This window comes from Diadema setosum, chromosome 17 (assembly GCF_964275005.1).
Source record: "Diadema setosum chromosome 17, eeDiaSeto1, whole genome shotgun sequence".
NCBI classification, from domain to species: Eukaryota; Metazoa; Echinodermata; class Echinoidea; order Diadematoida; family Diadematidae; genus Diadema; species Diadema setosum.
The window spans coordinates 23,518,507-23,538,179 of NC_092701.1; the positions used below are offsets into that span (position 1 = coordinate 23,518,507).

Below are 19,673 nucleotides of genomic sequence, written 5' to 3' on the forward strand. Positions count from 1 at the left end.
AAATAAAATAGCAGTAAATGCATATCAATTATTTTTTTTTAATTCTAATTTTAACTGTTTTGTGTATAATATCTAAAAAGAAATCAAGCACACTGCAGTCTCCTATTGCAGCAGAGTGCAGTATATCTGTCTTGCAGCTGTACTGTAGTGATGTACTGTATTATCATTATTGTTACTGGTATTTCAAAATAAGATACCAGTACTCTTTTGTAGTCTGTAAAAACAGGTAACAGTACTGAGGATATGGTTCTTACATCATGCTGATGTTATCAGTAGTATGTGACTGAATTGTGTAGAACTTGTGCTTTTCTCCTTTCACATCTGCACTTTCATCTGGAAGGGAAACTGAAGAGGGAGTTACCTTATGGAGTGAGATTTAGTAAAAGATATCCAAGTAAAAGAGATTGTGATGAAAAAGACTGAAGCAGATAACGCAAGAGATGGGCATTTTATGGTGTGCAAATGTGTTGTTTGCCAGGCGATAATCAAGATAATTGTAGCTGAGATGATTATGATGATTATAGTGATGAAAAATGTGACACACACAATGACAGTCAATCTGAATCTGAGTACAGTGTCAGGTCCTGACATTGGTGGCAATCATGCTTTCTCCATTGCTGCATCACCTCATACAATGACAAATGATATTCATAATGACATTGTACATGTATATATTGTCCAAACTGAATAAATGGCTATTCAAAAAAGAATCTCTGTCTTTAATATCTTTCTCTACCTGCCATCTGTGTCATCTTTCATCAACACAGCTGGTGCTAAGAAAGGAGAACTGACAGGCAAGCTAAAAGACCCTCCACCATATGAAGGAACAGAGGTGAGAGTTTTGCGTGTTTATGTGTTAGTCCTATCTCATCAACATATCAATTTCTAGAATTATTAGTGACTGATGCCAAAATAGGAGTAATAAATATGGGGCAAGATATGCTGTTACATTAGGCAGAGGAACCAAAGATGTGTCTGTTTATTACATCTTGAGGTGCCATAGAGTGAGGTTTCAATTAGTGCTTCCACTGCCAAGTGTGGTCAAATAGACCACCTTTCAATATCAATTTCATTTGGCTATATGTCATCTGAACTGTGTGGTTCAGAAGTCCCTCAAATGTGTTCAGTTAGTCTTGGTATTAATTTTGTAGTTGGCTGAGACATTAATGTGAAAACTAACTTCTTTGATATACAAGCTTGTATGCCCACCACAAAGATAGTACATGCAGTTTCCGTGTGTAGTTTTTGTTTCTGCAGAATATTAGTGTGTGCAAAATTATGATGCTATTCAGTACATCTTGATATGTTTGCAATTTCCTTTTTCTTTCTTATAAATTTGAGCAAGAGTTATGTCCTATACTTGGACAGGCTACATTATATACAGACTAAACCTCTACAAAAATGCAAACAGCCATTTATTGGTAGTAAGACAATAAACACACAAACACACACACACACACACACACATCTGTAGGTGAGTACTCTAAAAAAATTCATCAGTGCTGCTGTGTGTTTTCAATGTTCTCAAATTGATTTCTTTGCTCCCAGCTGAATGAAGTCGCAAACATCAATGACATCGAGGACTACATCGAGCTACTCTATGAGGATAACCCAGAGAAGGTGAGAGGAACGGCCCTCATCCTCCAGCTGGCACGGAACCCGGACAACCTGGAAGAGCTGCAGTCAAATGGTGAGATATCTGGGGGGACCTTGCTCATGTTTGGTGTTCTCCCATCACTGCCATTGCCATGTTTTAAAAAGTGGGGGGGGGCATTTTATACTTCTGGTGCCACTTCCAGGTTTTTTTCAGCTGACAGGCAAAAAAAACAACAACAACAAACAAAAACAAAACAAAACAAAAATGTGTGACTTCCTGCTGCCACTTCCTGGCTTCTTCAACTGACACACACACACACACACACACACAAAAGGTCTCGTTTCTAAGCCCTCTGGTACAACACAGAAATAACTTATGGTAAAAGAGTGGGGGGGGGGGGGCCAAGTGGGTTGACCCTATGATCCTATGTATTATCCCAAAAAGTGGAGGCCTCCACCCCCCCCCCCACCCCCTCCGGTTCCGCCAGCCGTGCTCATAAGGCGTTCTCACATCAGCCCGATAAAAATCCAAGCCCGAAATATTTTCCGCGATTGCGAATTAGAGCGCTATTTCATTTCTTATTCACATCAGCCCGAAGAGGGGGTAGCCCGAATAGTTAAAAATTTTAAAATAGCTAATTCGACAGCTGAGTATGTGCAAACAGCATCAGTAATGTGTGTGCCTTCTCAAAAATTCCTCATGATTTTCTGTGCAGTTTGCCTCGATCGATCGAGTCACACACGCTAGGCATGATGGGATTCATCGCGCTAATTTCTCGAGTCATTTTCACATTATCAAATAGCGCGCTACTATCCCGCTATTTCAGAAATTTCCCGAGTTGGAGTCAAGAAATTTTCTCGATCAGAGTGATACAATTAGCGCGCTAATTTGTGTTCACATTATCAAATAGCGTGCTATTTCGTTATCGGGAAAATTTCCCAAGTCAGAAAATAACGCGCTATTTCGAAACATCGGGCTGATGTGAAAACGGCTATTGTTAGTGACAGGCAACAAATTGCACTCATGAGCTAACCTGACAGAATACATTGTAGGTTTCATTGGCTGCTCCCACGTGATAAGATCAGTCATAGCAGAACATAAGTTTGTGTCCACGCGGATGCAATAAGAGTGCTGGTAGCAATATCATTGTCATCATTATCTACCCCCCTCCCCTATCCTTTTGTCACTACAAATCTCCACATTATAAAGGCCGCAGTAGATTTTTATATTTTTCTTACATGTTAATCCTGATGCTCAAACAAGATGTAACATGTCTCTTGTACTGAAAGACCTCCTTTTTAGCTATGTCAGCAATATATGGTATTTACTATATAGTTTGTAGTGCTTTGATTACACATTTTAATTTTGAGTAGAATTTGTGAGTCTGTTAATACATAGGAGATAAACTCGCAAAAAAAAAATTGCCTCCTGTTACTCAGTATTTTGCTGTGTGTCTTCTCAAAGGTTGGATAATCTGTACACCTATTTTCTGAAATGAATGATACATATTTCTCAATCTGTTGCAATGTTTGTCTTTTTCAAAGTCAACAGCTTGCAAGATTGTCATTAAAGTCCCAATTTTCAAAATGTTATACCTGTGAAAATATGTAGGGTGTACAGTACTTCTAAGATATCTAGTCTATTACTGTTCTCTCTTTTCTGTTCTATTTTTTTGTCCCCGCCGAACGAGTTCGAGCAGGGGACTATGAAACGGGCTCCGTACGTGTGTGTGTCCGTGCGTGCGTCCCTGCGTGCGTCTGTGCGTGCGTCCGTCCGTGTGTGCGTCCGTGTGTGATCAAAATGTTCAATTTGCTACTTCTCTGTCATTTATGAGCCAATTTTGATTCTGTTTGCTTTATATGATAGCACTACATGGGAGCTTTAAAACTTCTACACAGAATTTCAGTTGTGACCTTTGACCTTGACCTTTGACCTATATTGTACATTTTGCTACAAAATGCTACTCCTTCGCCATTTCTAACCCGACTTCGATTCCGTTTGCTTTATGTGATGGCACTAGGTGAGGGCTTCAAAACTTCTACACAGAATTTTGACCTTTGACTTCTTTGACCTTTGACCTTGATTTTTGACCTATATTGTACATTTTGCTACAAAATGCTACTCCATCGCCATTTCTAACCCGATTTCGATTCCGTTTGCTTTATATGATGGCACTAGTTGAGGGCTTCAAAACTTCTACACAGAATTTTGACCTTTGACTTCTTTGACCTTTGACCTTGATTTTTGACCTATATGTGCCTCTTGCTACAAAATGCTACTCCTTCGCCATTTCTAACCCGATTTCGATTCCGTTTGCTTTATGTGATAGCACTAGGTGAGGGCTTCAAAACTTCTACACAGAATTTTGACCTTTGCCTTCTTTGACCTTTGACCTTGATTTTTGACCTATATTGTACATTGGCTACAAAATGCTACTCCTTCGCCATTTCTAACCCAATTTCAATTCCATTTGCTTTATGTGATGGCACTAGGTGAGGGCTTCAAAACTTCTACACAGAATTTTGACCTTTGACTTCTTTGACCTTTGACCTTGATTTTTGACCTATATTGTACATTTTGCTACAAAATGCTACTCCATCGCCATTTCTAACCCGATTTCGATTCCGTTTGCTTTATATGATGGCACTAGTTGAGGGCTTCAAAACTTCTACACAGAATTTTGACCTTTGACTTCTTTGACCTTTGACCTTGATTTTTGACCTATATGTGCCTCTTGCTACAAAATGCTACTCCTTCGCCATTTCTAACCCGATTTCGATTCCGTTTGCTTTATGTGATAGCACTAGGTGAGGGCTTCAAAACTTCTACACAGAATTTTGACCTTTGCCTTCTTTGACCTTTGACCTTGATTTTTGACCTATATTGTACATTGGCTACAAAATGCTACTCCTTCGCCATTTCTAACCCAATTTCAATTCCATTTGCTTTATGTGATGGCACTAGGTGAGGGCTTCAAAACTTCTACACAGAATTTTGACCTTTGACTTCTTTGACCTTTGACCTTGATTTTTTACCTATATTGCACATTTTGTTACAAAATGCTACTTCCGGCGGGGACATATATTACGCACCGCGTAATTTCTACTTTTCCTTGGTTTTTCGTCTTTTTTTTCTACATAATTTCAGAGACGGTCCTCGGCGCTCTGGCCCGGGTCTTGCGAGAAGACTGGAAGCACAGCGTGGAGCTGGCCACCAACATCATCTACGTCTTCTTCTGCTTCTCCTCCTTCAGCCAGTTCCACAGCATCGTCGCCCACTTCAAGATCGGCGCCCTTGTCATGTCCGTGGTCGAGCATGAACTCAAGCGGCACCAGTCATGGAACGAGGAGCTCCAGAAGAAGAAGAAGGCTGATATCCTTTTTTCCCACACATTGTTTTTGTCTTTCACCCAGGCTCTGTTTGTCTCTTTGTCTGTTTGTTTGATTGCTTATACTTATGTAGGGTGACATCCTTAATGTAGTAGCCCTTGTAAGTAGCCTTCCTAAGACAACGTGCAGTCTTACATAAAAGTTCACCTTGATGTGTGGATTGAGAGAATGCAACAATATTAGTAGAAGACATCAGTGAAAGTTTGAGGAAAATTGGACAATCTGTTGATAGGTCATGAATTTTACAAGTTTCATTGCCGCGATCGCTGAATGAGAAGACTACTAGAGCTTGTGATGTCATGTGTAGAATGGTATAAAGAAAATGTAAAGAATATTCATCATATATTGACTTTTCTCAATAAAAGAGCACACGACTTGCCTCTTTCAGAAGGCAGGGGGAATATTCACTCTGAAAATATATCAGTAGCAGGCTGAGGGAATGTGTACTTGTTTCAAAAATTTGAATTTTGTGGGATTCTCTTTATGTTTTCCTTATATCGTTCTACACATTTGGCATCACAAACTGTAGTAGTCTTCTCATCCAGCAGTGGCACATAACTTTTTAAAGGATTGTCCAATTTCCCTGAAACTTTCACTGATGTGTTTTACTGATATTACTGAATTCACTATATCCACATGTATATTAAGGTGAACTTGTCCTTTAACATAAAAGGTGGAATAATGACTGGCATTAACTCTTTCATATTTCTCAGTCTACTGGCTGATGATGATTAGGCTACTCTGTGAAAGGAAAAAGAACAACAACAACAAATTTTGAAAGGATGAAATAAGCAGATTTGGAGGCAGTAGATTGTAAGGACTTGTGTGTGATCTTAGTTCCCTTAACATCATCTGCACCAGAGGAAAATCCCCAGAGCAAGAAAGATTATGACAAGAGCTTCAAGAAGTACCAGGGTCTACTGAGGAAGCAGGAGCAGCTCTTGAGAGGTAAGCATATCTTTAGTTGGTATCAATTCTTGTGTGTGTGTGTGTGAGTCTAAACAAATATCTAACCTGGAAACATTGTGAAATACTGTATTCCCAAAATATTTCGCTAGGTTTTTATTTTCACAAATTCCGCGAGTCAGCTGCTATTCGCGAAACTAAAGACACAAAAATATTGACTCTGATCCCAATATGAATGTGACGTGTGCGTATACATTTCTCCGTTCAGTACAGGACTCCACTATCGTGAAGTTAACCACTTGTGATATTGTCAGGAAGTCCCAATTCGCAAAATTTTAGACTTGCTAAATATATGGCGTATACAGTAGGGCTTTTAAGTTCCATGTTCCAAGAAGTTGCAGCATCATGTGATGTTGAAAGATGGGATAACATGACATGACCATTGAGGTAAACCGATCATTCATCACCATTCCCAATGAGTAAAGAAACAATGTACTTTTGTTTCCCCCTTCCTTTTTACAGTGTCTTTCTACCTGCTGCTGAATCTTGCCGAAGACCCCAAAGTGGAGATAAAGATGAAGAACAAAAATATCATCCGGCTGCTCATCAAGACATTAGAGAGAGACAACGCCGAGCTGCTCATCCTGGTTGTCTCATTCCTCAAGAAACTCAGCATTTACGTGGAAAACAAGAATGAGATGGTTAGTTCACCCTACATAAAAGGGATTACATATTATTTATATATGGTGATCAATCTGTCTGTCTGTCAATCAATCAATCAATCAATCTATCTATCTATCTATCTATCTATCTATCCATCCATCCATCCATCTGTCTATCTATCTATCTATCTATCTATCTATCTATCTATCTATCTATCTATCTATCTATATCTACCTATGTATCTACATATTATATCTACAAATCTCCTGGCAAGGCATTATGTTATTTACTATTTTGGATTTTGTGCATGTGTGTGTTTGTGTTTAGTGACAAATTTTATCTCAACAGCATCTCAACCTTTGATCTGATCCATGGAGTGGTCATGGATTTTTGATATTCATGTTTTTCTGCTCAGAAACTTTCTGTTTCCAAAGATATATATATATATATATATATATATATATATATATATATATATATATATATATATATATATATCGTCGCTGGGGTGACAAAACCTTGTTTCTCAAAATTGTCAAATGTTCAGGAGAGCGAAAAAAACATGGCGGCCAAAGCACTATAGTGAATGGGAAAGCCTTCTCTTTGACATGTCATGGTGGCTTCATTTTTGGAGTAAGACAGTTAGGATTTGGCCAAGACATCACTTGACCCATTATTTGACCATTAAGCTAAAAAAAAAAAAATTTTGACATTTTTGAGATACGAGGTCTTGTCACCCCAGCGACGATATATATATATATATGTATTTTTTTTTTTTTTTTTTTTTTTAAGATCACCATATGAAGGGCTTTATCATGCATGATATGATTTACCACAAGTCATGTGAAAATCCCGCAGTAACTTACAAATTTTTTGTATGAAATATGTTGACATATGCATATTATGCTACAATAGTGTGAATGAAAAGCCGTATAAAGTTGGCTTGTTGTGTCTTAGTTTGCATGAGTTGCATCTGTAATGTCCAAAACCTAATGTACCATTTATTATTCATCCATCCTTTTCTTTCTTTCTCCTTCCTTTTCTCCCTCTCCTTTTACTCTATCTCTCTATCTCTCATTCTCTTTGAAATCCCAGAGTGAACAACAAATCATAGAGAAGTTGGCAAAACTTGTACCGTGTGACCATGAGGTGAGTTTGAGCTGGTAGCACAGAGTAAGAAAGCATTTTATTGCATTTGTCAGGATTGCTTGTGTAACTGAAATTGACACAAGGTAGAATTTAAGTAAGAACTTTTTGTGGGAAGTACAATACAAATTCTACATTTAAATCAATTTGGCGTGCACATCTTTCTAATCAGACTAAATGTCATCGTAAGTACTAATTTTCAGAACATTAAATTTACATACATGTATTATAATTATGCCTGTATAGCATATATATATATATAATTTGCTATATTCTGTAGCAAGTTTTTTTTTTTTTTTTTGGTATATTTATCACGAAAACAGCAACTTGCTCTCCCACGTGGTGGTCTGTGTTCTTACACAAGCTTTCTGTGTTCCATTAGTTGTTGATATAAGTTGATGTATATCTGTACTTCTGCTTGTATACCTTATATTATGTATCACCTTTTGTTCAATGGAAATAAAGTACAGTATTCATCGCATAATCGGGCATCTGATAATCGGGAACCTCGCTTAAATGACATACGCTTCCCAGAAACATTTCCAATGCATGTTATTTTCACTGGATAATCGGGCGGGGACCTCTGATAAACGGGACAATTTTTCTTCAAGCGATCTTTGATTTTGTTGATATTTTACACGAAAAATCTACCAAAATACCACAACAATATTTCAAAGATTCCCTATCAGTTGTCGTTTACATCGAACTTACAAAGCAAGCTTCGGACTGGTGTGTTTTGACCTCCGTCCATCCAGTACACATACATGCAATGCCACGAAAGCGTCGTGTATAAGTATCCATGCCATTGCGAAACACATGCTTTCGCGAACATTCTTCTCCCCTACATATAAGCAAAGCCATGTGCAGGGAGAGCTAGAGGGTCGCGCCGAGGGGTAGCGTGATTGTGTATTCATGTACATGTACAGTACATCAGTATGCATGTGTGTGTGTGTGCACTACATGTACATGTCGTATGCCATTGGTGAGTGCTCATCGCGAAATCGGGCACCCGCTTAAAGGGGCTGTGTTTGCTACTCCCAACCTGTCCCGATTATGCGATAAATACTGTAATTAAAACGATCGATAAGTGGCTAGTGGACCACTTTGCGAACACGTTATGACAGTTTCACCAAATCCAAAATCAAAGTTATGTGCTTGTACAGTTTGTGTTTAATATGCAGTATGCAGTTATTGTCTTTCTTGTCTGTTTCCTTGTCTTGGAAGTAATAGTTTGTACTTTGACTCAAGAGATCAGTAACTTAACCCATTGAGGATGGTTTGATTTTGCTACAACACGCAATTCCAATAGACACCTGCCCGAGTATACTCAGGACTCGTCCTCAACGGGTTAAAGGGAAGGTAAACCAAAAGAGCAATGTGGATTGAGTGAAAGCAGCAACATTAGTAGAACACATCAGTGAAAGTTTGAGAAAAATCGGACAATCGATGCAAAAGTTATGAATTTTTAAAGTTTTGGTGTTGGAACCGCTGGATGAGGAGACTACTAGAGGATATGACGTATGAGTGGACAACAATACAAAGAAAATATAAAGGATATTCAACAAAAATTCACTTTTCTAGAATTATGAAAGAGCAGTGGACCAACCGCTTTCAGAAAGCAGGGGGAATAATTGCTACCCTTAACATATGGCCTTTTTTACGATCAGTGGTGTAACTTTTGTACTCAGAGGGTCAAAATTTCAAACAAAATATTTTTTCATTATTCTGTTTGATTCCTGTTGGAAAGTATTCAAATTTTTGAAAAAATAACATTTCAGACCTTAAAGCTGAAGAGTTATTGGTGTAATTTAAGGAAAACCCTGGCACCTGAAGTAAATTTAAGCAAAATTTTGTTTTCATGAATTGCACCATAATGACAAAACTGTGTAGTCAAACTTCACCATGCAAAGTTTATATGGTTAACAACAATATATAGTTTGTGAATCAAAACTATTTGGGGGTTGAATATAAAGTGAATTTTTAAAAAAATACATGAGATTTACAAATTTTTGGTAAAAATACCAATTGACATGCAATTTTTAAGATTTTAACTATTTATTGGAGGGCAAGCCAGGTCAAACTCTATACTATAACAAGTCTTTAAGAAGGGCTACCTTCCTATGTAGGTTAAATGAAATTCCAATCATTTCTTTAAATCTTGGATTTTTCACACATGGATGTTTCGGAGGTGACAGTTAACATAATAGAATGTTTCGGAGGTGACATTAATATTAACACTCAGTTTTTTTGAGAATAAGTGACAATAACACAAAACTTCTTCTTTTTATCAATGTTTTTGATAATCATAACTCGAGAACAAGAAATTAACTCCTGTTTCAAGCAGATAAACCACACAGAACAAGTGTTTTTTTACACTTCATTAATTAGCATGGGCACCGGTAGTTTGCCTTCCATTTGGACGAAGGTTGTAAGCTAAATATTGTAATCTGAAGAAACATGGCATTCCATTTTCTACCTTAAATTGAGATGAGGGTGTGAGATCATTTTAGTAATGTTTCTTTGCTCTCAGAACATTTTATTCCACAACACCAGGGAAGAATCACTTCGTTTCGGAGGTGACATTCAATGTTAACATTGTGTTGAAATATTCATTTACAGTAAGAATATGACAGACATATTTAAAGCTAGATATTGTAACCTGAAGAAACATGGCATTCCATTTTCTACCTTAAATTGAAATGAGTGTGTAAGATCATTTTAGTAATGTTTCTTTGCTCTCAGAACATTTTATTCCACAACACCAGGGAAGAATAACTTTGTTTCAGAGGTGACATTCAATGTTAACATTGTGTTCAAGTATTCATATAGTATGTCCCCCCCCCCCCCCAAAAAAAAAAAAAAAAAAATTACAATTAGACTTTTGCATTGATAGCACCCAATATGATTAAATCAGCTAAAATCTAATTTGGGGTCTTATAACATCTTAGCTCTATTTTGCAGAAAGCCCCAGTCAATTTGGTTAAGTGGTCTCAAAGAAATGTGGATTGTTATAAAGGATGTCAAGAGTCTAATTCTTCCAAGTTTAGCACTTGGATGCTCTTGGAACTGCATATTAATGTGTAAACACAATATACAGAACTTTAAGGGAAGGGATTCCTGACATGCTCTACAAAAATCCTCATTTGTCTTTGACCTTTGAAGCAAATTGAATGGGGTTTTCTGTATTAAAGGTGTGGGCAATGAGTTATAGTTTCAATCCCTCAAATTGTATTTTAGATTGATTCACTATCTTTAAAGTTATCGTTGCAGAGGGTACCATTGTAATTTTTTGGTGGGGACATAGGTTATGAATGCCAAAAGCAAAAATTCTTATTTGACTTATATTATGTTTTTGTTTGCACATAGTATTATAAATAGATTAATTCAAGGATGTTCATGAATTCTTCATCATTCTTGATAGCCACCATACAAATGTTATAATACTGGTGAAAGGTGTTTGGTTCATCTGGGATAAATTTTCTATATACCAGATTCATTTAAACTGTTGACATTACTAAAATATATTTTATGTATCTTTCTGAATTGCTTGAAAATTAACAGCAACTCATATATATTAGTCACTTTTGAGAGTAAAAAGTATAAGATAAGAAAAAATCATTTTATTGTTTTGGAGGTGACACAACACAGAGACAACCCAACTTCTCAGGTGTTAGCTAATACAATTGTGAACATTCATGTCTTTCCTCATGGCTTTAATTTTCAAATATAAGCTCTTTCTTTCAGTTCTTACTGGTTATTTTGTTTAGTTATTCTCTTTCATGATAGTGGATACCAGCTCATATTTTGTTTTAGATTGTAATTCATACAAATCTTTAGCAAATTTTTACAGTTTGGTTAAGACAACAGTTTGTGTTTCCCAGCTGAAGAGAGCAGCATAATGCGTTTGTGTGAACTTATGGGGAAATTTTTTTTTAGTTCCGTAATTTTACCCATCAACTTCTCAGAAGGTCCCGGACACAAACTGGTCTCAAATAACCCTATAAGGGACCGAAAAAGGACAAGTTCACCTCAATAGACACGAGAGTTGAGTAAATACAGCAATATTAGTAAAACACATCAGTGAGAGTTTGAGGAAAATAAGGCAATCCGTTCCAGAGTTATGAATTTTTGAAGTTTCTGCTCAGTCAAAGCTGAATGAGAAGACTTCTATAGCTTGTGATGTCACATGTGTACAAGGATATAGAGAAAGTATCAAGAAAATTCAACATATTTTCACTTTTCTTTCATAACAAAAGAACACTTGACTTCTCTCTTTTGGAAGGCAGGGTGAATAATATTGCCCTAACATACATCAGTAGCAAGTTGAAGAAATGTGCACTTTTTTCAAAAAGTAAAGTTTTGTGAAATTCACTTATATTTTCTTTTTATCGCTGTATGCATGCGACATCATACATTGTCGTAGTTGTCTCATCCAGCAGTGATTGCATCGATATTTAAAAAAGACCATAACTTTTGAATGGATTGTCCAATTTCCCAAACTTTCAATGATGTGTAAAATGTTGTTGCATTCACTCAATCCACATGTATATGAAGGTGGACTTGTCCTTTAAGAAACCATTTTCTTTTCCTTGAAATTCCAGTACTTAAAGCCAAATTCTAAGATAAAACATAATAACAAAACAAGGTAAACACGTCATCAAAATTATATTGAGATAGAACTACAAATCTTGTTTTTGGATCTTTCCCTTTCCAGTCCTGGGGACTTGTTCCTCTGTTCACTTTAGTTGTCAGATAACTTCAATAATATTTAAAAATACAATGTCATAAACAGTTGGTTCAACTTGGAAAATTTAATAATTATTGTCATATAAAAAAATAAAAAAAAATCACATAATTTTGTTTATGATTACCACGTTGTACATGGAAAAACAACAACTAAGAATTCAAGAACAAGTTGTGCACCAGCTGTAGGCATGTGGCCTTTTTGTGGAGTTTGATTATTTTATGATTTTTTTAAGATTGTGGACTAGGGCATGCATGAACTGCCACATGTATCACTTTGGTATCAAGGGAATTCTGGTGAGCTAGGTATACAAAAGTCACTTCTACTGTGATGATTTTGTAGATATTAAATGTATTTGAAAATGTTAATAGATAGTGAAAAGGAACTGAAGTCTTGCCTTTCACTATCACATAACAATATGGTGTTAACAAACAATGTCACCTCCGAAACACAAGAAAAAGCAACCTACATGGAAAGCTGTGATTGGTAAATCTTCACAACTGAATTGCTTAAATTGGAAATCAAGTTTCTAAGATGAAAGCATCTATATGTTTACTTAACTAAAGCAGGAGAATTGATCTTGATTACAATATTATATTTACAACAGATGGGTGTATTTTGTGCATTCTCTTTGTTAAAAAAGTGAAAAAATGTAAATTTGCACTAAAACGTACAGTATAGTAATAAAAATAAGAGTGAGAGTGTGTTAGTTGATTTCTCCACTTTGAGACTTATGTTACTAAAATAAATGAAACCATTGGTGTACATGATATGGTTTCTCTTCAATAGAAATGAGCAAAAACTCTTGTTAACATTGTTTTGTCACCTCCGAAACAGTAATTCTTAGTTTTTATCAGATCTTTTATTAATCTCTAGAAAATTCTCACTTCCTGTTGCCATATTACTATTTTCATCCAAAAGAGATTCCTGTCAATTGGACAGAATCAAACAAAATTGCTTTGTCTTCGAGAAATTATCAAATATAATACGCTTGTTGTTTCGGAGGTGACAATTGTTTCGGAGGTGACAAGTGTTAACGGAAAATTGTAAATTGCTCCGAAATGAAAACAACAGGCTATATTTCTACTACCTTCCTTCTTAGATAATGTGAGGGGATATGTTACATTTTTGTAAATGTAATGTATAACTGATGTCAAGAATAAAAAAATCAAATACATAAATCTGTTGTCTCGGAGGTGACAGAAAAGTTAACGGAAAAGTTGCATAAATTTATAAACACTCACCAAAAAATGATAAGCTATTTGAATCAAATAATCTTTGGATCGAAGTTAAGTCAGACTGATTACTATTCTGTTTTGATGGAAATTAGCAAAGTTGAATTTTATAATTGTGAGCAAGAGCTAACTCAAAAGAGGGGTTAACTGTTAACGGAAAATGTCACCTCCGAAACATAAAGTTTGGACAATTTCAGTCTTTAAAGAAGACAAAGCAGAACCTGGTAAACATAATAGTTCTTAAGTTTGGATACCTGTCTATCACCACAACAACAAAAATAATGAAAAGGAATAAACAATTTAATATGCTAGGTCTGACAAAAAAACCATGTCAGAGTGCATACACCAAAAGTGTTGGATTTCAAGCATGTAAATGCATGCCACATCTGAAAGAAAAAGAGAGGAAAGTTCATTAAGGTACCCAAGGTAGACATTGTGGGTGGTAAGTTTATGAGAAAAAATAATGCATATCTGTCTGTGTATAAGAAAGTTATACACCAATTAGTGCCAAAACCGTGTTTTACACCACTGATTGTAAAAATGGCCATATGTCAGTATCAAGTTGATGGAATTTGTAATTTTCACGAAAAATGGATTTTTGTAGTATTTTCTTTATATTTTCTTGATATTGTAGTCCACTCATACGTCATAACCTCTAGTAGTCTCCTCATCCAGCGGTTCCAACACCAAAACTTTAAAAATTCATAACTTTTGCATCGATTGTCCGATTTTCTTCAAACTTTCACTGATGTGTTCTACTAATATTGCTGCTTTCAGTCAATCCACATTGTTCTGGGGTTTATCTTCCCTTTAATGACTCTCCCCATCCCACCCCCATTCCCCAATACCAGGACCTGCTGAACATCACACTGCGACTACTGTTGAATCTCTCCTTTGATACGGAGCTGAGAGGCAAGATGATCAAACTGGGCATGCTTCCGAAGTTTGTGGAACTCTTAGGTAAGTTCCATTGAAAAAAAAAAAAGAAAAAAAAAAAGAGCAGTGTATGAGTATTTTTCTTCCATGCAGCACAAGAGAATCAGCTAGGCGTACTTCTCTGGAGTAATAACAATTGCATGATCATTGTTTTGATGATAATGGGGGGGGGGGGGGGAATAATCACTGTGTGCAGTATTTGTAATTCCTGAAGGTCATGGTGTGCTTTGCGAACACTTTGGTCATGTTCCATTGTTTAACATAGTGTTTCTGACAAAAGATGGGGACTTTGGTGAATCTGCTATTAAATAGGGATGTTTGACATAACTGTGCAGTGTGCACAACCTTCAAATGTAGCCTCATCTGTGCCTTTTAGGTTTATACTTTTTTTTTTGTCAGCTTCGCAAAGGGATGGAGTACTGAACCCAGCAAAGGTTTTGTTAATAATCAACATTGCTGCTAGGTAGTAATGCACGTTTGCTATGAATATACACTGTAGATACTGCTGTTGTTCACAAACTATTGTCATACATTCTTTGTCATCCCTGAAGTATTTAGAACCTACATTGAATCCATGCTTTTTGTCAAGGAAATGGGTACATGGATATTCTTTTGACATTGGTTATTACTGATGTATTTGTAAAAGTGATGTAAAACCAGATCACTCTTCTGTCCACTGCAAAGATTGACAGACAGAGAATGGAAATGAATGCTGCTTTAACTTCCATTATTTCGTTTTGTGTTTTGTTCGTCTTGCAGCCAACGACAACCACCGACTAGTTGTTCTGTGTGTTCTCTACCACATAAGTCAAGATGAAAAGGCCAAATCTATGTTCACCTACACTGACTGCATTCCAATGGTGAGTACAAGTGGATTAATGATAGATACCACACTTCTCATAACTCTATTTTTAATTGCAACTGATTGACAAGGGCAATTTGTCAATCAATTGTAATAAAAACATTTCGATGCAAAAATTCATTAAACTGAATCACAGTAGTTGTAGTTAGATAGTTTTCTTATCAGTTGGCTGATACTAAAATTGTGTTGGCTACACAACTGTTAGGCAAGGTGGGAAGAGAAGATTCAGTGATCAGTGTACTAATTTTATACTGAATGTGCAAAATGAAATAAAACTGCTATTCACATGTTGAGTGAACCATTGTGTTTTACTGGACTTATCACTGCTGAAACTATGAACTTTTAACTGTGGATGATGTCAGATGGTGTATCACCATTAGTTGGCATCGTGTCATGCAAGGAAAGGTTAGTCCTTCTAGCCAGTTTTGCTTATTGCTTGTTTTACTTGAAGATTAGTACCTTCTAAACATGACATTTGACCTTTGACCCCCAGATTATGAAGATGATGCTTGAGAGCACGACAGAGCGGCTGGAGATAGAGCTGGTGGCGCTGGGCATCAACCTGGCCTGCAACAAGCACAACGCACAGCTGATCTGCGAGGGCAATGGGCTGCGCCTCCTCATGAGGCGGGCGCTCAAGTTCCGTGACCCGCTGCTCCTCAAGATGATCCGCAACATCTCACAGCATGACGGGCCCACCAAAGCACAATTTATTGTAAGAGTTTGTGAAAAGACTGTGTTCAGCAGTCATTTCACCACTTCAGACATGATTATTTTATGCTGATATGCTTAATCATTCTAACTTATCTATTTTGATTCATAGGAATATATGTAACGGGTCTAAGGCAATTACCCCCTGGGAAATTACCCTGGATCCTTCCCCTGACCCTAACCCTCATCCTAATCATGAACCTAATCCTAACCCTAACCCAAACTCTAACCCTAACACTAATCTTTACTCTAACATTATCACTAACCAATATTTAGCCAGGGGTAATTGCCCTCTGGGGGTAATTGCCCTGGCACAGAATATATGTACCATATTCCAAGTTTAGGTAGCTATCATAAAATCAATCCTGTTCTTTTTCCCCTTTTCTTAGTCAGTGTTCATAGTAGTTTCGAACTGATTTCTAATTTTTTTCCAGATTTACTGACACCACATTTATATATGTGGGCACAATTCATAGAATTTAGGCTAATTTTGAGGCCATAGTGAGCTGTCATTGCTGGATTTATTCTTCTTCATTTAAACCAGTGAGTTAATAAGATGTCATTAAAAGGAGTTAGTTATCATATGACACTTCCATTACAAGTGATTGCTAATACTTTGTTGACAATGGTCTTGCACAATGAAGGCACTTTTCTTGTTCCTACTATTTACTATGTTTGATTACATGAAGTTTTACATGCTACTTACAAGTGTGCTCCCATGCCCAACCCTCTCCACCTCCCCCCCCCCCCCCCCCCCCCAGGAATTCATCTCGGATGTCGCCCGCATCATCAAAGACTCCAAGGATGAGGAGCTAGTGGTGGAGGCCCTGGGTATCATGGCCAATCTTACCATCCCAGACCTGGACTATGAGATGATCATCAACGAGTTTGGACTTGTCCCTTGGATCAAAGAGAAGCTCGAACCTGGTGAGGAAAGGCTTTGCTGCCAGTTGCTGCCAAGATGTGCTTTAAAAAAAAAAAAACCAAAAGAAACAAATATACCACTCCCCATGTGTCATCATGTTTCTTATCACTTTGTCTACCTACTCGAATTTGATTGCTGTTTACTAAACTTATTTGTTTACTGTAAAGCATGATATTTTTGTGGCATGAAATTTTAGCGAATTGGAGCCGATGGCCTTTTTCGCAGCATGAAATTTTGGCGAGTTGCCTCCAACATTCAATGCATGTAGTGTAGACAAGAACTTTTGCGTGCATTTTGATTTCGCAAATATTGGCTTTCGCAAAATTTGTGAAATTAAAATGCACAAGAACATTTCTCATTTTACAGTATTGCATATTTGGTGTATATGTAATTATGCTATCTTGGATAAATATTTCATAGGAATTGTAGAAAAATGCTGCAATAAATGATAGGGAGCTATGTAGTTCTTTCTGGAGTCAGATCTGATATGCAAATTCCAAGAAAAATGTATGTCCCATCTCTAAAAGAGATGGAGACACATTCCATGGAATGTAGATAATGTGACTTCCAATGATTTGAAGATTTATGAATCAACATTTTGATGGAAATAGTTTTGTTTCCCAAGTCGTAATTGAGTGCACATAGTTCTTGTATAACAAATATGCTAGTGTCTTGCCTGTCGGATTTGGGATGTACCCCTAATTTCTCTCTCTTTTTTCTTAAAATCAAGTGCCCCTGATTTCAATAACCACTTTATATGATTAAGTATAACATGGAAAATGAAATTTTCTCATCATGTTGGAAATGATATTGACAGAAGGAGACCAACTTGTTTCTCCCTAGGTGCTGCGGAGGATGACCTGGTGCTGGAAGTGGTGATGTTGGTCGGTACAGTGGCAACAGATGACTCCTGTGCAGCCATGCTGGCCAAGTCGGGCATCATCCAATCTCTCATTGAACTCCTCAACGGTGAGTGAGAATGGGGTAGAGGTAAAAGGTCATTGCAATCATTCTGTGTTCATTTGCAGCAAAAGTCTTGTTAGACACAGAAACCAAGGCATAGCTCTCAAATCACTGATAGATGGTAATGAAGAACTGTAGAACTTTATTGAATAGTGTGATCACAAAATGAGTGAAACAACATTTTTAGATATCTCAAAGTAAGTCCATTATGTAAAACAGAATAAAACTTTTCTAGTGATACTTCACTTGTAACATAAAAAGGGAATATTCTTGAAGTTATAACCATAAATATCCCACATTTTCTGATAATTTTCTTTGTTTTTAAGCAGCTTTAATTGCAAATATCTCAAATTAAAATGAATGGAGGTAACTCATCTTGCATTCAAACTCTTCATATGGTTTGTTCCTTTGTATATGTGTGAGAGTTTCTTTGAAATCTACATTTCATGATAAGATTCAGAACTTCTTATCTAGTTCTCAAGCCAATACACTTCATATGTATTACTGTCACATCTCTGTTTAAGAGCTGCCAAGTCTTTAAAATTCTGCCAGAAGCTTACTGACTGCTTAAATATTTCTTCATGTCCCACCGAGAGATTAAAAAGTCTCCCTCAATATGGAATTATTTGCACCTATTGAGATGCATGTAATATGCAAGTACACTGTATCTCCTTAATTGCTTTTGGGAATCTCCCTCATAGTGATGGCGAGTGTCAGAAGCCTGGCCTGTGTAATTTCAGATTTCCCTCCCCCACCCCCTCCCCCAACCCCTCCCCACCCCCTCCCCACCCCTGTGAGTCTCAAACGTATTAACCCATTCTGTAAGGGATCCGGGTGACTTGTGTATCAAGTCTATGGGGATTTCAGAATTCAGTATGGAACAGGTTAATAAACCAAAGCTTCCTCTCATCCTCCAGTTGAGGTGTCAGATTACAATCAGTTATGCCAAGTTCCAAGTACAGAAATCTTCCATGCATGATTTGCAATGAGAGAGAAGGATAGTGACATTTTACATGATATTATTTGCTTCTTTGATAGAATGTGCCACTTCCGCAAAGACTGATGATATGTTGTACCAGAAATTGAAGTCGATACGTTTTGAAGGGAATGTGCTTTACAGGATCCCCAAGAATCTCATTTACTGATGAAGCCACCCAAGTTGAAACTTACTGTAGATGAATGGATAGATAAGTCAAAAATAGCCAAGATCATGTTACATGTACAGTCAGCCTCCGGGGTAGAGATAAGCCCGCGATAGTCCAGTTTAGTTGAGCCGAAGGTCATTTTTTTATGCGCTCCTATCACTTGACTGCAGCTAAACAGGAAGACGACGAGATCGTCTGCCAGATCGTCTACGTCTTCTACCAGATGGTGTTCCACGAGGCCACCCGGGAGGTCATCATCAAGAAGACCCGTATCCTTTCCTCATCGTCGATCTCTCACTCTCAGGTGGCCTGAGGGGGATGCAGCATATTATAGATAAAAAACTTTAGTGCAAAGTGAGATGTTACTACTAGTATAGAGAAAGACATGTTCCTTGCTACTGATCCATTCTAGAAGATGAACTAACCAGTCTTTTAACCTTCCATTGATACG

General features: G+C 37.1%; 1 protein-coding gene across 1 annotated transcript in view; it reads left to right on the top strand.

Moving 5' to 3' along the window:
• LOC140240472 (kinesin-associated protein 3) overlaps positions 1–19,673 on the top strand; it is a 32,974-nt gene that overhangs the window by 3,910 nt on the left and 9,391 nt on the right. Inside the window, exons 4-15 of the mRNA XM_072320243.1 lie at positions 768–832; positions 1,549–1,690; positions 4,745–4,969; positions 5,845–5,934; positions 6,415–6,593; positions 7,651–7,704; positions 14,532–14,640; positions 15,376–15,476; positions 15,972–16,193; positions 16,951–17,116; positions 17,958–18,083; positions 19,393–19,491. Of these exons, the coding sequence (XP_072176344.1) occupies positions 768–832; positions 1,549–1,690; positions 4,745–4,969; positions 5,845–5,934; positions 6,415–6,593; positions 7,651–7,704; positions 14,532–14,640; positions 15,376–15,476; positions 15,972–16,193; positions 16,951–17,116; positions 17,958–18,083; positions 19,393–19,491 (1,578 nt within the window). The remainder of the gene's footprint in view (positions 1–767; positions 833–1,548; positions 1,691–4,744; positions 4,970–5,844; positions 5,935–6,414; positions 6,594–7,650; positions 7,705–14,531; positions 14,641–15,375; positions 15,477–15,971; positions 16,194–16,950; positions 17,117–17,957; positions 18,084–19,392; positions 19,492–19,673) is intronic.